The sequence below is a fragment of the Adiantum capillus-veneris genome, chromosome 5, assembly GCF_014529385.1.
Source record: "Adiantum capillus-veneris isolate H3 chromosome 5, ASM1452938v2, whole genome shotgun sequence".
Classification (NCBI taxonomy): domain Eukaryota; kingdom Viridiplantae; phylum Streptophyta; class Polypodiopsida; order Polypodiales; family Pteridaceae; genus Adiantum; species Adiantum capillus-veneris.
This window is the reverse complement of record NC_140935.1, coordinates 72,728,180-72,749,017: the sequence shown is the minus strand read 5'-3', so window position 1 is coordinate 72,749,017 and position 20,838 is coordinate 72,728,180. Positions and strand designations below refer to the sequence as shown.

The 20,838-nt window shown below is 49.7% G+C and overlaps 1 protein-coding gene across 2 annotated transcripts in view; it reads right to left on the bottom strand.

The window, feature by feature from the left end:
- Nucleotides 1-3,602: 3,602 nt before the first annotated feature.
- Nucleotides 3,603-20,838, bottom strand: part of LOC147457514 (lysine-specific demethylase JMJ27-like) — a 77,560-nt gene continuing 60,324 nt past the window's right edge. The window contains exons 11-14 of one of the 2 annotated variants that reach the window (XM_086512370.1): nucleotides 4,716-4,801; nucleotides 4,500-4,619; nucleotides 4,062-4,132; nucleotides 3,603-3,979 (exon numbers count right to left, since the gene is read on the bottom strand). In XM_086512370.1, coding sequence (XP_086368496.1) covers nucleotides 3,967-3,979; nucleotides 4,062-4,132; nucleotides 4,500-4,619; nucleotides 4,716-4,801 — 290 coding nt within the window. In that variant the 3' untranslated portion in view covers nucleotides 3,603-3,966. Of the gene's footprint in view, nucleotides 3,980-4,057; nucleotides 4,133-4,499; nucleotides 4,620-4,715; nucleotides 4,802-20,838 lie in introns of those variants that run through there. The other variant, XM_086512371.1, reaches the window with a different exon arrangement.

Here is a 20,838-nt window from a genome sequence, read left to right as displayed (position 1 = left end):
CGGAGGATGGCCTAAGTGTAAATATAAAAGCTCTCAAAGAGCATTTAAGTCATTCAAGGGTCAACACCATGGTAGCTCTATGACCCTTCGGCCATAGGATCTCTCATTGGAATAGAGGGCAACCTATGGTCTTTGAGCATATACATTGGTACCCTATGGCCCTAAGGCCATAGGTTCTCTCCTCAAAATAGAGGCCAAACTATGGCCCTAAGACAAGAGGTCGGCCAGAGTGTCAATGTAAAAACTCTCAAAAGCATCTACCCCATTCAAGGCCACCTACATGGGAACCATGGCAATCCTAGGGCAATAGGATCTCTCATTACAATAGAGTGCAACCTATGGTCTTTGAAATTATACATTGCCACCTTATGGCACTAGGGCCATATGATCTCTCATTAGAATAGAGCACAACATATGACCCTAGGGTTAGAGGGTGGCCTAAGTGTCAATGTGAAAGCTCTCAAAGAGCATTTAGGCCATTCAAGGGCACCCACATGAGCACCATGGTAACCCTATGGTCCTAGGGCCATAGGATCTCTCATTGGAATAGAGGGCAACTTATGGCCCTTGAGCTTATACATTGGCACCCTATTGCTCTAAGGCCATAGGATCTCTCATTTTAGAATAGAGAGAAACCTATGGCGCTAGGTCTAGAGGGTGGCGTAGATATCAATGTAAAAGCTCTCAAAAAGAATTTAGGCCATTCAAGGGCACCATGGAAGCCCTATGGCCCTAGTGCCATAGATCTCTCATTACAATAGAGAGCAACCTATGGTCCTTGAGCTTCAACATTGGCACCCTAGGGCCATAGGATCTCTCATAATGATAGAGGGCCATGGTATTGGATTTGGCTCCGATAAAGTTTCATGCTATGAATTGGAACAAACTTAAAAAAGGTAGCTAAACTTTGGCCTTCAACTGTGATTGGTTGATTGGATAAGAGCTCCTCCTCAATGATGGGCAACCATGGACGGCCGTTTTAGGAAATGTAAGGGCACTTTGCAATTTCCCAGTCTTGTTGCAAGGCTAGCGAGGGATGTATTTAGGCCTCAGACCACCCGAGAGGGAGGTAACTGATTTGAGTTATTCCTCCACTAACTGAAAATAGTTACCCCCTCCACGAGTTGCACCTCAAAGGGGTGCAATTGCAAAACAACCTTTTGACTCACCCTCTCGAAGTGTGCGCATTACATCACCGTTTCTTTCGCTTACCACAAACAACAAAGGAGTACCTTAGGTATTTATCAAGTAAAACGACAACCTTCAAAAGTGACAAGAAGGGTGTCAACCCCAAGATTAAGACATCACTCGAACCCTCATGTTGAGAACCCATTTGGTTGTCACTCATAAGTGTAAAGCAAGTAATAACTTATGTTGAAAAAAATTAGTAACCTTCAACTATTCTCGTGCAACTTCTAAGGGTTACTATACGTTGTCATTTTCCAAAACCCCTCTATAGATAGATGCTCTGATCCCTTAAATAAATGCATTGAATCGGTGCCTATAGATGCTCTAATCCCTTAAATAAATGCATTGAATCGGTGCCTATAATGCCCCATCAACAAATTTAATTTATACCCACTTCCTCCAAAGTGTAGGGAATGGTCGTGCAGTGACCGTGCCCTGTAATTCGTGTGACCGCATGGCGACCGGCGGAGGCCAAGAGCCATGGTGGGAGCGGAATGCAGCCATGGTGGGAGCACATACTCGGGGAATGGTCTCTGTATGACCATTCCTGGCCGCCAAGGATCAGGGGTAGTAGGGCCAGAGTTGACGACTTGTTACGTCTATTGACACAACTGTAAGTTGTGCGCTAAGGTGGCGCACTATCGACTTTCTTCCGGCAATTGAGATGTTGCACACCCAACAATATTCTTGTTGCTGATCCATCACACGTTGAGCGCATTCTTGGTGCTCAGATGGCCCATATGGACTCAACCAGGGATCAATTTATAGTCTGGATGCTGACGTGGTCATCATCTAACCATAGCATCACAAACTCTACAAGGAAGCTACAGCAGATGGGATGGCCAGAGAGGCCTGCCCCTCGTCCGTAATGGTGTTGAAAGAGCCTGATGATTTCTATAAGAATAGCCTCCCTTCTCCTACTAGACCCATGCCCTCTCTACGTAGAAACTTAACAGTGAAAAAGGGGCTCATGGTTGACCCCATCTCTGGTTATGGTATTTAACTCATAAGGACAATCATGGTGTAGTGTTACTCCCACAGAAATAGCCTTCTCAAGATGCAAACTTCTCTCCAAGAGAGATCCACTTCCATCCTTTAACCTCCATGTACAGAATTAATAGCTCTGCAGCCCTACTGACAGTGGCACAAACATTGCATTGACTAGTGCATTTCAGACTGTCACCTCTTAAAATTGCTCTACATTCTTTTGACAGCCAAGCCCTGGTACTTGACTCGAGCATCATTCGGTTTCTGTTTAACTTCACTTCTATGCCTCAACCAGACACATTCCCAATTAATAGCTCTGCAGCCCTACTGACAGTGGCTCAAACATTGCATTGACTAGTGCATTTCAGACTGTCACCTCTTAAAATTGCTCTACATTCTTTTGACAGCCAAGCCCTGGTACTTGACTCGAGCATCATTCGGTTTCTGTTTAACTTCACTTCTATGCCTCAACCAGACACATTCCCAATTCATCATGTTTTACTGCCAAAAGCACCGGCAACGTACCACTCTTTCTTTTTGAGAGTACAGTTATTCTAGCATGTGCAAACCGAGCCAGTCTCGGTGATGACCATTTATGGAAGAACCATTAATCATTAATGATCAACTCTCATATGTATTCTTGTATATGTATAGATGTCCACGGTGATCACAAGTGTGCATACAGAGCTAGTCTCGGTGATGACCGTCTATGGAAGAACCAATAATCATTAATGATCAACTCTCGTTGCTTCCATTTTCTAGAAATATCAGTGCTTTGGGCAGGCGATTCGGTCTGCCCTCGAATGTGTGAGCCATCCTCGCCTCCTCGGCTTCCATTGCATGGAGATCTCTATGTCCCCATAGTCATATAGACTTGGAAAATAAGTCAAAATATTATCTTGATCCAAAACTTGAACCTGCTGAACTAGATGCCTTCCAGAAGGAGAATGGGGATTTAGTTTTTTTTTCCTGCAAGGGGGGAAGAGAGGAGAAAAAGAGATTAGTAGTTAGGAAGGTTTACAAGCGCACACACATACATGATCGAGGGAAAGAACGCGGCGCTTCTGTTCACAATAAAGGCAGACCTGGCTTACTTTATTGCATACGAAGTGTTAAAAATGCTGCATAAAAAATGCACAGAACAGTGCGAAACTCGTAAGCGGCAAACAAGTGTAAATGCCTTCTTAGCTTTTCTGGAACGTCGAAAGAAGCCTCTTATTCCTCTGCCGCCTTGCACGTTCAATTAAGAATGGCACTTCACAAACCACAGAACCGTTTCTACGCAACCTTAGCTGCCAAAGATTCTCGTTAAGGGACAATGTCACTTCACGTGGTACATATTTTGGAGGCTCAAAAGATCATTCCTTCAAAGACTTTTTAAACAAATTGAACCAGTGCCATTAAGACACAACCCATACCTTAACAAATTGGCTTCAAAATGCTCTCTACTCTCCAAATAAGAATATCGTGAAGCAGCTATAGAAGAAAACCACCATTACAAAGCTGTCTCTTTTTACAGCATATGTGGAGCCACCAATATTATACGCTGGACTACAACCCAGATTTTGATCCGTCTTCAAAATGCTGTCTACTCTCCAAATAAGAATATCGTGAAGCAGCTATAAACAAAAACCACGATTACAAAGCTGTCTTTTTTACAGCATACGAAGAGCCAATCATATTATATGCCAGACTACAACCCAGATTTTGATTTGTCAAGAATACAATAACAGGGATTAGCAAAACCAGATCATTTGTTTTTGTATGCAAGCGCAGCATGCAGAGGTCCCTCTAAAAATCTTCACTGCTTTATCAAAATCAGCATACCAATTAGCACAAAAGAACTGACTACATATCCAATGAGCAAGAATTAAAATACATGTTACCTTCCAGCTGAAGTCAGATGTCTGATATCCTTCACTGCTCGGTTTGCAGCATATAGCAACAACTTATGCGCCTGGTTAATGCTCAAAAGATGCAAGCACCGTTCAGTTCTACATGCTCTTCAACAATAAATGCATACATGACACAAGGAAGACCAATTCTGACCAAAACGCTAGATGGAATAAATAAAGCAGAAGCCACGTTTGGCAGGCAAAACATCAGAAGAACTCTCAAAGTAAAAAGTAACAAAATGAGAGGATTGTGAGTTATAGACAAGACATCACAAAAACAGAGCATGAATTGTGAAGGCCTGCTAAACAGATTTTATCGAAACGCAAACAAAGACACCCAAGAAGTGGAAAAGGCTAAAAGTCACAACACGTCAAAGAATCTTGTGAATGAGCAGTACAGCGTAACCCTCGAATAAGAAAGAGTTCAACCTCAAGCTTGTCATCCTTCGCCGTATGGCCCTTTGGAAGCAGACGAAACTGTTCTGCAAGGTGGATAAGCTCCTGTAAGTTCTCCGGCGAAACAAACTCCAACGTGATGCTAACGCAGGACTGCAGTATTGAAAGGGGAAAAAGCCATCACATAAGCAAATATGCATGCAATCAGAAAAACAGTTCTTGTTTTTGGAATTCCAATGACTTGCTTACCTTCAAATTTCTGGTCTGATAAGGGCAACCTGCAGGAATGAGTATTGCTTCTCCCACATGCTGCTCAAACGTCCAGGGCTCAATTCCTACACAGTAGCGTATCCACCATCAACACAAGACAAGGATAGGCAAAAAAAGAAAAGAGAGTACTCATACTGACAGTTCCATTATAAAGACCTAGATGAATCCAAGAAAATCCACAAATTCTCCTTTGAAAGAAGTGCGAGTTATAGACTCATGATAGTTGGACCACATAACAAGCCTTATAAAATCATCCAAAGTGCCCGAATGCATTACATCAGCCTGTAGCAATACACAAAACGGATCTGATAGCGAAAAACCCCCGAGATATTAAATGATTACAAACCGTAGGAGAAAAACTACCAGTGATGCAAAGTTACAAAAGAAGGGAGATGCAACAAAAGCTAGGAGCAGGGGAGATTTGGAGTTGGCTATCGGAGATTCTTTGGTGGAGTTTTCGGCCTCCTCTCAACTCAGGATGGCCTATTTCTGCTTCAGCTCTCTGCTACTCTCTCTCTCTCTCTCTCTCTCTCTCTCTCTCTCTCTCTCTCTCTCTCTCTCTCTCTCTCTCTCTCTCTCTCGTCCCCCGCTTGCTCGCGCCCTGCTCCTGCACTGCCGCCTTCCCCCCCCCCCTACTGCCTTGGCAACCCCGCCCCCACCCCTTCCTCTACACGTAACATGTCCCCCAGGGTTTCCTACACGTAGCATGTCCCCCCCCCCCCCCCCCCCCTTTTTTTTCGTTAACGCGTAGGATGCCCCCCCCTTCTTCTACGCGTAGGAGGTAAAATATTTATTTATTTATTTATTTATTTATTTACTCTTTTTTTTTACATGGTTTTCAAACTCGCTAGGTTGTCTTAGCTTGGTCTCATAGGTCAATTTGGCTGTGTGAAGACGTTATTATATTAGTATATCATTTTATTCCCCGTTCCTTTTGGTACTCCCCCCCAACCCCCCCTCTTTTTCTTTGTCGTCTTTATCACTCCCCCTCCCTTGCCATACCGTCCCACACTCCCCCACTCGCTCAGCTACCGCGCCCGTCGCTAGGGGGGTGCACACGTTTAGTGACTCCTTGGCGGACGACGATCAAGCATGAGAAAGATGAACGATAAAGCAGACCCTCTAGAGGATGCCATTCAAAAGTGCAAAGAGGAAATGACGGAGACCATACCAAGATGAACCGCAATCTTTGGGGCACAATAAACATTCTCGAAGGACGCATGCTGATCCAAGAGAGCAAGATAAGCACGCTGGAATACCGAGTGATGACCCAAGAGGAAGAGATCGCGTCACTCAAGAAAGATGTCGCCGAAGCACGATCAAGAAACACACTGGAAGAGGGCGAACTGCAACCCTCAGTAATCGAAGAAATCAACACGATCAAGGAGCAAGTACGGGCCATCAAAGAGGGAGAAGAGCAGCACAAAGAAATGACGACTTCTTGGGTGGATGTTCTTAACCAAACTCAACAGAAGACGGACAAAGCCGAAAAATGGATCAAGGTGGCCAAGAAAGGGAAAGACAAGGAGATAACGCCCACGTCCACACCCAACAACATCATTAATCAGACACTAGAGGAGGAGCAGAGGAGAAGGGTGCGCGCTTTACATGTGAGAATCTACGGTCTTAAAGACAAAGGCAATGTGGACGAAGAAGTAAAAGAACTCACAGCCTTGATGGGGATTCATGAGCCGACGCACACAAGGGCATAGAGAGTGGGCAACATAAAGAAAAATGGAAGCAGTGGAGAAACCTCAAAAGAAAGAGCACTCATCCTCCGTTTTCCCTCTATGGAAGCAAAGAAATCGTTCTTGAAGAAAAGACCAACTCTTAAAGAGACTGGCATCTTTCTTGGGGATGATCTCACCCTCTCGCATTCTTGGGGATGATCTCACCCTCTCGCAGATCGCTCATATGTAGGAAGTAATGCCGGAGATTAGAGCGGCAAGGGGAAAAGGCAAGATCGCTTTTTACCGGGACGGAAAAGTGGTAATACTAGAGCGACGCTCCACATGATGGTGCAAGACTTATGGGACCACACTCAAAGTAGCTGCCTGGAACTGCAATGGATCTATGCGTCTTGATGTGGGTGCTTTTGAGGATAGCTTTACTGGAAGAGACATCATCTTTTACTCTGAGACACACCAAGCCCCTGGGCAATCCATGCCCCACATCAGTGGATACACATGGGAGACAGCCTACAGACAGGAGACACGCTCAGAGCACAGAGAGCGGGGCTCGGGGGGAGTGGCAGTGTTATTTAGAGAGGATCTGCAGCCACTGATACATATAGCCCGCAGGGACGAGCAGGCTAGGTACATGTGGGTGAGACTAAAAGCAGAGACAGGCAGATACCTCTATCTAGCTATTTTCTACTTTCCTCCGAGTACATCAGTTTATGCATCATCCAGAGGACAGTCCCCTTTCTCCATTTTGGATGATGACATATGGGAGTTCTCTAGGGACGGTGACATTATCATCCTAGGGGACTTTAATGCTAGGACTGCCCATCACCAGGCAGTGTTTTATGATACTTCAGAGGAGATGCTAAGAGAGCTAGATGTTGTAGAGACGGGCCTTTCCAGACTATCACACAATGTGGAATACATTGAGTATGGGCGACACCTGATAGACATGGGCACTGCACATGGATTGGCCATCTTGAACGGCCTACAGAGATTTCCTACTGCGGGAGGTTTTACATGCTTCCCACACAGACATGGAGCCAGCACAGTGGACTATGTCATGGCACAGCCGAATCTCATCTCCAGTATCCAGGATCTCACAGTTGGGCCCAGACCAGTCGGGGTGGCAGTGGATCATGCTCTGGTGTCGATGACCATCTCCTTCCAGTTCAATGTAGCACACAGGCCACGAGTAGCAGCCCCTACTCGCTACACATTCACACGGGAGACGGACTCTGTATACATGGACGGAATCTACAGACGCCTATGCACTGAGGACCCGAGGCGACCTCTAGAGGAGCTAACTACTATACTGACACAGACATTACATGAGGCAGCAGCACAAGCATACCCACACACCCAGCCTGAGCAGAGCCGCCGATCTGGGAGCATGCCTCAGAACAGCTGGTACGATGAGGAGTGCCGCCAGACTAGAGCCAAACTTCAGAGGGAGGTGTTGTTGGGGAACGTCGCTCACAGACAGTCACAGATAGACTTCCGACGCCTGGTGCGACAGAAGAAGAGGCTTTTTTGGCTCGACTCGAGCAGGATCTATATCAGCTATTCTTGAGTCAGGACTCGCGTAAGGCGTGGCGGCTCTTTTATGAGCAGTCCCCCCCCCCCCCCGCTATTTCCTCCACAGAGACCTGGGGTCAGTACACATCATCATTGTACACAGTACCTGGACAGCCGCCCCTCCCCAACCCCCTCGACCCATGCCCACACACATGTGTCTTTTTCACCGCTGAGATGGTGAAGAAAGCTATTGACAGGATGAAGACTGGGAGAGCATATGATCATGAGGGCCTAGTCGCTGAGCATTTCATGCATGCCAAAGACTTACTAGCAGAGCTTCTAGCATTTATGTTTAACCGTGCCATGTGTGAGGGCCTACCGGACACTTGGAGCCTATCTACGATCGTACCTATCTTCAAATCAGGAGACCCCATGGAGCCTGGGAATTATCGCACTATTATGATGGGCACACACTGGCAAGATTGTATGCATCCATTCTTGAGCAACAGCTGAGTAGATGGGCAGAGAGGGAAGGACTGCGTGCAACTAGGCAGGCAGGGTTCAGGAGAGGCTTCTCTACTCTTGACCACATCTTGACACTCACGGCCATCATCGAGGAAGGCAGATCTCCTAGGAGACGGATCTACTGTAGCTTTGTGGACTTCCGCAAAGCTTTTGACACAGTACCCAGAGCTAGATTGATGCGCAGATTACAAGAAATGGGAGTACCCACAGAGCTCATTTGGGGGATCATGGCATTATACAGATCAGTAGTAGGGCATGTACGCACCCCGAAAGGACTCAGGGCTGCCCGCTCTCTCCTACTCTTTTCGGTATATATGTGGATGAGGTTTCTGACTACATTGACAGGGACAGGGATAAAGGTCCACAGTTGGCACTGACATGGATTCCACTTTTGTTATATGCGGACGATATTGTGTTGATCTCCGAATCCCCAGAGGGAATGCAACGCCAATTGGATGCTTTGCATACGTTTGCCCACGAAAGTGGTTTGTCTGTCAACCTTGGTAAAACCAAGGTTATGGTGTTTAATACCACCCCACAGTGGATCAGGAGATCAGCACCTACATTCACATACAGCCAGGAGACTGTGGAGTACACAGACGCTTACACTTACCTTGGAGTGGTTTTTACTGGACCCACATTCTCACTCAGAAGAGCAGCAGAGACCAGACTGACTAGAGCCCACGCAACATTGGGTAGATTGGAAAGGATGTGTTCACAGGTTCAATTTCAGGAACCCCGGACGAAGCTCTGGCTCTTACACCTTGGTGGCCTCAGCATTGCTCTATGGGGCTGAGATATGGGGACCTTCATTGGATCACCACGGGAGGCCGGGTCGCACAGACGGATGGGGAACATGGAGAAACCTCTCGTCTCTATGATCTCGCGGCTCATTAGAGCCAAGGCATCAGTACCACGGGCCATTATCCGAGCAGAGCTAGCGGCCCCCCCACTAGTGGTAGAGGCGCTCACCAGATCAGTCTCCTTCATAAACCGCACATGGGAACTTCCCAAAGACAGATATGCTCGCATAGCACTTGAGTCCTCTCGACAGTTAGCCATACAAGGAGATACAACATGCTGGTATGGGGAGATGACATCATGGTTTCAGGCGCATGGGTTCAGCATAGACAGGCTGCCACCATTCTAGTACTCATTGGATGCACCATCTCTCATTCTTACAAGTCGGAGATCACCAAGCTCATCCGCCAAGACTTGACCCAGCTAGACACCAGGAGGACATGGATACAACCAGCACAAGAACTGGGCACGAAGATGGCTTTCTACAGAGACCACCTTCTCCAGCTTACGGAAGATGGTTTTGGGACGAGACCCATATACATGGATACCCACCTGTCCCATGGGATACGGTGTGCTATTGGCCAGCTACGCACATCGTCTCACCAGCTACGGATTGAAACTGGGAGATATAGCAGAGTACCAGCAGAGGCCAGGACATGCCCCTTGTGTGACATGGAACCTGAGACAGAGCTGCATTATACATGCCGCTGCCCCGTCTACTACGAGATACGAGGCCGCTTCCATTGTTTTTTCAGAGAGGGCTTTGGACCACTCTCAAGAGTAATGGGATACGAAGATCAAAGATGCCTGGGTTTGTTCTTGCTCGAGCTCCGCAGATACAGAGAGAGCCTGATGAATGGCGAGGCTAACCAGTCTCAAAGACGTATTACAGACTTCTTCAGAGCAGACACAGGACAGCCGCAAGAGCCACTCCCACAGCAGAGCTCCCCCTCGTCTCACACCAGAGGCACACTGATTGACCGAGCGATTGAACTAGGGCAATCCAAGCGCCCACGACTGCGAAGGACTACACAGCATCGACGGAGGCTACGTCAAAAGATTCAGAGCACGCTGGCCAGGCATGCACGACGCCCGGTCAGACTACTAACCATGGAGGAAATTGATGAGATTCGCCAACGACCGATGCTAGATCTTTTGTGATTCAGCAAGCCCAGCTAGCCGCCCATTTTTGCTTAGTTTTAGGCTTAGCTCACATCGACCAATCTAGAATCCCATACTATATATCTTTGTTTTGTACTGTTGTTAGGTTATTTTGCTACTCTGACTTTGTATCAGATCCACCACCTTGTAACTTTCTGGTCTCATAGGTCACTATGGCCTTTTGAAGACGTTAATATAACATTTCATTTGTGTGTGCACGCGCGCGCGTGTGCGTGCAAGTGTGTGTGTGTGTGTGCAAGAGTGTGTGTGTGGTGGATACGTGTGTGTGGCTTACGGGGTGTGTGATTACGCGAGGAAAACTCTGCACTCTGTCGCGAACTTCTGCGCGCTGCTCCAGCCCTTTGCGCCTCCGTTAGCAGCTGTGTGTGACTACGTGTGTGTGCGTGTGTGTGCCTTCGCGACAGCCTGCTCGCGCGCCACTCTGCCCAGCCTGTGAGGGCATGTGCGTGTCGGGTGTGTGTGGGTGTGACAATGTGTGAGTGTGGGTGTTGCAGACAGTGCCAGCGTGAGTATCAAGGCTGCACCACGCAGTGAACAGGTTTTGTGCATGCTTCTGTTTTACTGCACTCAGACAGTAGGCGGAGACAACTTGCTACATAATTGAGGCCTGCAGATTTAGACTACCTGTACCTCCTCGTTGCTGTCAGAATTTAGATCGAACTGCTGCAGAAACAGTGTTAGACAGTTTGCATTTACGCACAAATTACAGTATTACAGACAGTTTAAATTACAGTATTACAGGCAAAGTTTTTTTAGCAGATGTATGAGTTCTCTGGGAGATGTACATATCTTTGAGGTCTTTGTAAATAGATAAAGCGTCAAATTACCACAAAAAAAAAGGAAAAACAGTATTTGCTTTAGTTCTCGGTTGTGGTCCGGTTGATGCAGTCAGAGTTCCCGTGCGTCTTCAAGCGTCATAGAGCCATGGAGAGTGTTTCGGAGAGCGCTTCTAAAATCAAAACTTGTTTGTATGAAGACTTCGAAGAGGCCCGAAAAGCCTGGAATGGTCAGGCACCTGCCCTTGAGGTGCGAATTCCAGTACAGGACCCGATGGATCCGGTAGCGCAATATGCCATGAATGCGGTCATATTGTTTTTCCCTGGCAAAATGCCTATTGCGTAGGATGTCCGACAGTGGGTTGATTTTCTACTCAAACGCCAGGTTGTCCGAGGCATTTATTTTGGTGCTCGGGGTTTCTATGAGGTATTATTGGCAGATACTGAGGCCAAAAACCTCTTGCTGGAGATGTCTCCTCTCTTTTTTGGCACGCAGATGACTCATGTTCTGCCTTGGGCACTTACGAAGGACTATCAAAGTCTGATTCGTCATAAGTGTCCTGTGTGGGTGGAAACTGTTGATTTTCCACGTATGTGGAGGCATTTCCTTCCTTTGTTGGCTGCTCAACTTGGCAAGGTCATTTGCCCGCCGAAATTGGACGTGAACACTAACAGGTTTTGCATTCTGTGGGATACGGATAAGCAAACCCCGGATGGAATTATGGTGGATTCAGGGGATCCTTGGGTGGGCAAGCGCCCTTTTAAACTTAAATGGGGCAAATTTGCTAACTCCTGTTTTCGATGCGGTAAATTCGGTCACATGCAATCTGAATGTCATGAACCTGTTTTGTAGCCCCCTCTTTCGGCTGTTCCTTCCTCTACCCCTGCCCCTGCCCCTATAGGCAAATCTTTTGGTGATGCTAAATCGAATGGAATCCCTGCAATGAAGGTGGCTTCTAATGCAGATAAAGGGAAAAACAAAAATCCGCCGTCTGCGGATGTTGGGAATGTAAATACAGGGAAAGGAAAAAATGTTGCGTCCACTGATGTTGGCTCGTGGGCGATACCTAAAAAGACAGTAAAAATTCGTACTCCACCTTCATCTCGTAATTATGTTCCTCTCGTTAATGCCAATAAGAATGTATCATTTAAGCAGCTTCCCTGCAATGACAATCGCACGTTGATTGACACTTGGGAAAAAGCATTGCACTCTTATAAGGATGTACTTTTGGACGAGGCTTCCACTTCTCAGGCAATCTCTATGGACAAGTTTCCTGCTTTGACGTTTGCACTCCTCGCTGGCTCGCTACTACTGCTGCTCCTTCGCACGCCATCGCTTCCCCCCACCCCACCCCACCCCAGCGCTGCCCGCTGCCTCCTCCCTGCTGCCCTAACTGCCTGTCCCCGCACTACCTGCCAACCTCTGCCGCCCCCTGCCTGTCTGCCCGCTGCCGCCGCCGTCACCCTCTCCTGCTGCCGCCAGCGCTCCCACCTGCCCCATCCCGCCCCCCCCCCGGCCCATCCGCCCGCCCTCCTAGGTTTCACCCCGTCAGCCCCTGCAATTCGGCCATTCTGCATTGTTTCAATTCTTGGGGCGGTGCTTTCTGCCTGATTGCAACGTCCTTCTGTCGACCTCTTCTTACGGCACAGCAGTAGACACAGATGGAGGCTCCAGTTTCGCCATAGAGGGACTCGCCAGAAGCCCCCTCGCCCGACCCCGCTAAGCCCACCATTCGACTTGCTCTCTCGCCGACAGAGCAAGCGAGCCTTGCCGCAGAGGTAGAGCGATTGCAGGCGACTTCGGTCATCTGCAAGATTCTCGGCACCAGACCTAGCAGAGGAGAGCTGCAAGACCTTCTCCAGGCCCGCCTTCTCACAGAGGTGGGCAAGATCTTGGATGTCCAGATTCTCGGACGGGGTTACTATCAGATCGAGTTTGAGACCTCCGAGATGGCGTCCAAGGTCATAGCTATGAGTCCACTGGCCATCCGAGCATCACGCGCCCACTTTCGACAGTGGCGACATGGTTTTGACCCGGCTTCGGATGTTCTAGTAGAGGAGGCAGACATCTCCATCTCAGTCTGCTTTCCGGGTTTGCGGAGGGAGTACCTACCACTTCTTTCCAGGATCGGCTCCGCCATTGAGACTGTCCTGGAGACACCTCGTAAGGTAGCATCAGTAGCTGCCAAGGCGGCTTGCATCCCCTCAGTTCGAGTTTTGGTCAGAGATACCCACACGCTCCCGAAGGTTATCCTTCTGCCTCGGGTGAGTGGGGGTTGGTTTAGACAGAGTGTGGAGTACTCGGGCCTCCCGAACCAGTGCTTCATTTGCCGACAGATGGGCCACCTAGCGAAGGCCTGTCCACGGAGGAGGCCGCGACCTGCACCACAGCCTCAGCCTCAGCCTCAGCCTCAGCCTCAGCCTCAGCCCCAGCCTGCCAGGGCTGCCCCGCAGCCACAGTCAGTGGCACAGAGCACACATGCAGAGCCACCCTCTGAGCCTGGGGCTCCAGCGGAGGAGGGGTGGCAGCAAGCCCGTAGCCAACGACGCCAGGGGCCACAGCGTCAGCCTGGCACTCATAGTGGCCCTCAGGTGCCTACTCAGCAGCACTGGGTCCCCACGGGGAACCGCTTTGGTCCTCTAGAGCAGGAGGAGATCCCTGCGCCAGCCCCCGCCTCCGCTTCACCCTCGACAGCCGCTCCCCCCCCTAGAGTTCCCTCCCTCTGCCTCATCCTCCCCCCCGCCTTCTGCTCCCGTCGCCTCTCCACCTCGCCCCTCTACCTCTGTCGCCCCATCCCGCCCCTCCTCCGCTCCCCGCAGCTCCTTCTCCCCCCCCCTCCTGCTCCAGTTCCACAGTCGACTCAGCAGACAGGGCCCTCTCCGGCGGCTAGAAGATCTCTTGGCAGCGCCTTTGCCACAAGTCGCCTAGCGAGAGAGGGTAAACCCTTCTTGCGGCCCCCTTTGCAAATTCACGCATCTTCCCTTGCATCTATCCCTCGTGGTCTGACGAGCATTGACCTGCGACGCCACTGGGACTTCTTCGACTACGGGTTCACTTGTTTTCTCGGCGATTCCGCAACAGACCATGAGGCAGCCTGCTTCAAGGTCCATGCTTTGTTCCTCGCCGCTAGGGGGGCAGAGGCCTTGGACTCAGCAGTTGGTTTCTCCTTCCCCCTCTGTGGTAGGGCCGAGACAGAGTGGTCCCTCGACTCAGTGTTGGGATGGTTGCATACACAGGTCCTAGAGTTCTCTCACCACATGGGAGAACTTGGAGTTACAGGTATGCTGCAGACTTTGTGGCTGTTGGCCAAGTTTGCGGTGACACCCCCAGACTCAGCAGGATGTAGGCACATTGTGGTGTGCTTCTTTGCTGATACACAGTGTTTGCCTTGCTATGTATACATTCATGAGGACTCCTGGACAGAGGAGGTTGCTTTACGCACGGCTCGCTCTGCTTGGGCTTGGGCTTGGGCTAGGCACTCACTGCAGTCACGCCTATCTAGAGGACGCTCGGATGCGGATTACTCCCCATCCAAGCCAGCCTCGAAGATAGCCCGTCTTGCTGCTGCGGCAACATCTGTTCTCTCTCGCTCCCCATGAGCATCGTCTCATGGAACGTGCAGAAACTAGGTGGGCCCCAGTTTCAGCGACAACAGGGCCGATTGCGTCAGGAGCTTCAGCGTTGCCTTGTGGGAGGAGAGATTGATCTCCTTATGCTTCATGAGCACCATCTGTGTGAGAGCCGCATTCGGTAATGTGGTCAGATTTTGTGTGGACGATATGATACCTTTTGGTCAGCTGCTTTTGGACCTGAAGGTATCCAGGGTGGGGTATGTATGACTATTGCGGACTCATTGCAACAGGCCATTGTGGGTAGAGGGATTATTGTGCCAGGCAGGGCTCAGTGGATTACTATGCAGGTTCAGGGTGGCCTTGTGGGCTTCCTGAACATCTATGGGCCCAATGTGGCGAGTGCTCGTGCAGACTTTTGGTCACAGATTGTTGAGTCTTTTTAGGCCGATCATTGGTGTATAGGAGGGGACTTCAACATGTTGGAGGACCCTTCTGAAAGCATTGGTGGCAGCCATGCTACTGTGCATGGAGTCGAGTTGGCAGCTTGGGAGAGGTTGTGTATGACTTTGAGGGTCTCGGATACATGGCAGCACTCTGGTTTTGTGAGGCCCCCAGACAGTCTTGCCTTCTCTAGATCGGACCGCATAGTGGGAGGAGTAAATCTATCGCGGATAGATCGCTTCTACACTAGTGACCACTTCAATGACTTGGGGGGATCAGTGGGCATCTTGGCAGGGGCATCCTTCTCGGACAATGCACCAGTGATCCTCACAGTGGCAAACAGGCAGAGGAGTGGGAGCACAATGCTTCGCATCCCAGAGAGGGTCTTGTTGGACTCGGCACTCAAAGAGAGGGTAGAGGCTCTCTGGACAGAGGGCATGGACAGCCAGGTTCCACCTGCAGACAGAGTGGCCTCAGGCCTAGCTCAGCTTAGCCATTTTTTTCTTCAGGAGTCTCTGGCTCACCGGGCTGCAGCGAGAGAGGCGGAGCAGCGTCTTAGACGAGGCATTGCTTCACTACAGAGGATGCAGGAGCAGCATCCAGACAGTCCATGGTTGGAGGAGCAGTTACAACAGGCTCGACAGGAGCTTGCTAGCACAGAGGAGAGGCGTCATGAGTTTGCCTTCCACCGACAGGCATCTCAGTAAACTTAGGTGGGTGACAGAGTGATTGGTGCTTTTTTTGAGACAATGGGACCTCGGCACTCGCATGCCAAGGTCAATCAGTTGAGGAGGCCCGATGGGTAAGTTGCTTGTGAGCCCGAGGATATGCGTGCAGTTGCTACTGACTTTTACCGTGAGTTACTGTCGGCTGAGCCCCAGTCAGAGCGGCAGGATGCATGCAAGGAGCAGGTTTGGGCACAGATGCCTTGTCTTGTGACTGAGGAGATGCGCTAGAGGCTAGAGATGCCACTTCAGCTTGAGGAGCTGCACACGGCTCTTAGTGCCCTCCCTCGTGGTAGCTGTCCAGGTAAGGATGGGTTGACTCCTAGCTTTTTCTTGGAGTACTGGGACCTGCTTGGCCCAGATCTTTGTAGTGCTTTTCAATACATTTTGCACACAGGAGTGATGCCTGACAGCATGAGTGAGGGCCTGATCTACCTCATTCCCAAGGAGGGTGGCTCCTTGGATGAGATTCGACAGTGGCGCCCCATCACCATCCTCAACTTAGCCTACAAAATTCTTGCCAAGGCTCTGAGTTTGAGGATTCAACCACTTTTAGAGAGCCTTATACATGGGACTCAGACAGGTTTTGTCAAGGAACGCAGTATCCTTGACAACATCTTTACTTTCTGGGAGGCTTCTGCCCTGGCACGGCTCCGTGGTGAGGACCTTGTGATTCTTCTTCTCGATTTTGAGAAGGCATACGACAGAGTTGACTGGGACTTTCTAGAGGGCACTCTACACAGGATGGGCTTCTCAGATGCTTGGATCAGAGAGGTGTCAGCTTTGTACAAACAGGCTCACAATCAGGTGCTTTTGGCAGGAGGTAGAGGTGAGCGCTTCATGCTCACACGCTCGGTCAGACAGGGTTGTCCTCTTGCCCCCTTTCTCTTTTTGTTCTATGCGGAGGCGATGAGCAGATTTTTGGTGTCACATCAGGTTGGCCTACGGGGCTTAGCACTCCCTATTCGGGGAGATGAGCTACTGGACGCTGAGTTTGCCGATGACTCAGCCTTGTACTTAGATGGCCAGGAGGCCAATCTACACAGATGTGAGCAGGCTTTGGAGACCTTCTGTTGTGCATCGGGCGCACTGATCAACTGGAGAAAGATAGTGGCTTTCTCGGTTGGTAGTGCTCCTGTGCCAGATTGGATGCCAAGAGAGGGTTTCAGGTGGATTCCCCCAGGGACTGCAGTTCGGTACTTGGGTTGTCAGGTTGGTTTGGACTTGTCTCCCGAGCAGCAGATTGCTCCTCTTCTCCTATCCATCAGGAGAAAGCTGTTACATTGGAGCTCAACACGACTTTCGTGGCTAGTAGAGTAGTAGTTGCCAACCAGGTGTTGTTGGCGACTATGTGGTACATCACTTCCTGCTGGATCTTCTCGAGTTCTTGTATCAGCCAGGTAGAGAGGCTGATCAGGAACTTCCTTTGGTCAGGACGTGACACTCAGTTAGCCCGAGCCAAGGTGGCTTGGTCGGTCATCACGCTTCCTTGTTCTCAGGGAGGGCTTGGGATCATAGATCCAGCACAACAAAGGAGAGCCCTTCTTGGAAAGTTCATAGTCAGAGGACTTCTTCCAGGTGAGGAGCCCTGGAAGGAGAGTTCTTGCTGCAGAGGCTTCGTGCCAAGGTGCCTCAGTCAGGAGGCCCTTGGCAACCTTCGACCAGATGGATCTTACAGAGTTGCGCCGAGTTGGTTTGAGCAGGAGACTGGAGGACCGCTTCGCTGTGAGTTTGCTTCGATCTTGGGAGGGCTTACGGCGTGGCCTGGAGCAGAGACAGCCGACGTGCATGGAGGAGCGCCTACGGCAGCCCCTCGTCTGGAACCCCATGGTTAGCACTCAAAGAGGCCACTTGGTTAGTAGTCGGCCTCATGTTTCTTGGGGTCCCATGGCAGCAGGTCCAGCACACTCTCTAGGTGACTGGCTAGAGTTCACAGGTTTGTCAGAGGAGGTGCAGGGTTTCCAGCTACAGGGCATGAGAGGGGTGCAGAGCATGTGTCAAGACATCTCAAAGTCAGTTCCAGTTGAGTGGCTCACGCCTCTCGATTCAGTAGCACCCCGGTGGATGGGAGCCTTCACACGACTAGAGGTTCTCATTTCAGTCAGGGCCTGCTCAGAGATTGTCCCAGCCTTGTTCTTCGAGCTTCAGGGTGGGGGACGATTACAGCGAGTTGCAGTAGAGGCCCCGAGGTAGCAGAGTGCTGCTTTCAGAGGATCCGAGTTGTGGGCATCTGTGGGAGGACTTGCGTCATAGACCCTGACCCAGCAGCTCTTGAGACTGGACACTGGAGGCTTTGGGCTTGGGAGTGTTGTCCACTGGCATGAGTACAATGGGATCCTGGTGAGTGGCTATGGAGGGACCCCTTCTCTTCTGCAGACCATCCAGGAGTCCCCTTCTTTCAGTACACTGTTCAGCTTGGACGTCATATACTTGCAGCATAGAGAGAGGCCCGCCCCGCTGCAGCACGTCATTGGCAGGAGGAGGGCCTCATAGTCGAGTTCTTGGCAGCATTTTGGCAGAGGCTATGGGACTCCAGACAGCTGAGGCGCGTCACTTTGTTTCAGTGGCTGGTTGCACACAGAGCTACAGCAGTAGGGAGCTGGCTTGTGCATAGTGGTCTCTCGGCCGCATGTGCAGCCTGTGACCAGTTGGTGGAGAGTCAGCATCATTGTCTTTGGGACTGTCCCTCGGCCCAACAGGTGTGGCTACGAGTTCTTCGGCTGCTGCCTACTCTCTCCACCGCTAGACAGTACACTTGGGGGGCAGCGGCTTGGTCCACTCTTACGGGCCCGACACTTCAGTTTGAGCTATCTTCCACCAACAGGATGATAGTGATACAGGGGGGGCGACCTACACTCCAGCCTGCTACAGAGCTTACTCCACAGGAGTGGTGCAATGAGAGACAGGAGTGTTGGGAGCTCATCAGTGGCCTGACACTTTGATTCATCTGGCGGGCCCGCTGTTTCCGCATTTTTGAGGCTCGCTCTATGCCACCAACAGAGACTGTTCGTGACTTTTGGCTAGAGCTGATCCATACTCTCAGAGGACAGCTTGAGGGACTACAGGGCAGCTCCGACCGCATGCGGGAGCGCCGCGAGGCTTTCCTTCGACTCTGGCGCCCTGGGCCTTTCTACACCATTGTCCAGGGTGTGCTCAACTGGCACTACCGTCCACCTGTGTGGCTCTTCCCTCCTCCCATCTCTTGATTTAGCCTCATTGTATATATGTTGTTCTTTCATTGGGAGAGTCTCCCCATCATCTTTGTTCTAGCCCTCTCTTGCAGAGGTGGTTGTAGCCCTATGGGCAGTTTTCATTAACTAATAGAAGGATTTTTTTCTCGGAAAAAAAAAGTTTCTTACTTTGACTCAGCGGATGGGTACTGGCATGGATGTGGTGGATGGAGATGTCCATATGGGCATCTCGACTTGATCCTTCCGTTTCGTGCCGTTGTAAATATGGTTTTAATGCACAATCGCATTAAATGCATTTCATATAATGTGCGTGGGTTATGTAACCTGGACAAATAGCGACTGACCTGGCACTATGTACATACATGTAAGGCAGATATAGTGGTTTTGCAAGAACACAACCAGCATGACTTTGTTGATCAGTGTTCTTATTTTGCAGGTTACTGGATTGCATATGCTGGTTTGCATGATTACTCAAGTTTATTGATGTTGGTTCGGCATGAGCTTCAGCCAGTTCTCTTGTATAATGATCCGAACGGCCGTTGGATAGTGATTCAATGCTTGTTGAACAGTGAGGTGTATGAATTTGGAGGTGTTTATGCGTATACATCATCTGGACAAAGGGCTGCTCTATGGCGAGACATCTCTTCTCGCTCATGGAGCTCGAGTGCATTCCTTTGCGGTGATTTTAATAATACCCCTGACATGGATGATAGTACTACTGGCAATTCACATATGTTGTTTGCGGAAAGGCAAGCATGGGATAATCTCTTTGCTATTACTCAGATGACAGATATATAGCGGCATTTGCATCCCAATGCATCTGGTTTTACTTTTCAGCATGTTGCCCATTCTTCTTATCGAGCGCGGTTGGACAGATGGTATTTGCTTAATTTGCAACAATATGAGGAATTTGTATGTGAGGTTCACATCGATTACACCTTGCAGTTATCGGATCATCACCCTGTTTTGTTGGATGTGAGTTTTGGGCAAACTCGTTGTGATCGGGCTCTTCCCACGAAACGTTTGCTACTTGTCAATAATGCTTATCTCACACATGACGTTTTTCGGGGAATGATCTCTGAGGTTATTCCTCCTCTGCTGGTTCATATGCATATGGATCTTGATGCCCCTTGGTATCGCTTTGTTATGAGGGTGCAAAGTGTTATTTGTGACTATGGCAAGCATTACATGCAGTGCACTCGAGGGGAAGTCAAAGATGCGAAGCATGCTTGTCAACGACTGCAAGAGTTGGCTGATTTGCGGCCTCTGTCTGATTCTGAGTTGTCGGAGCTATGTGAAGCCTCTGTGTGTGTTCAGCATAATGACAAGCGAAAGCTAGCTAAATGGCAGACGCGTGCTCGTCAACAGGCTTTCATGGACAAAGGCTGTGCTTCAAAGCAATTTTTTAAGCATTTACATCATTCTAGAATCTCATGTGCAATCAAGCGCATTATGCTTTCCTCGAGTGTTTGGACTTCTTCAAAGCAGGAACTTGCGGATGCCATGGTTTTGCATTATCGACACGTGTTTGCTGCTCCTTCTCAGACATCTTTGGCTGCTTGCCATGCGCGTCAATTGATGCTTTCCTTTGTTACTCCGATTATATCCCCGCAAGATGCATGTGATCTTGAGGACCCCTTCACTACTTCAGAATTGCATAGTGCGTTGCTTTCTTTGGGCCGTTGGCG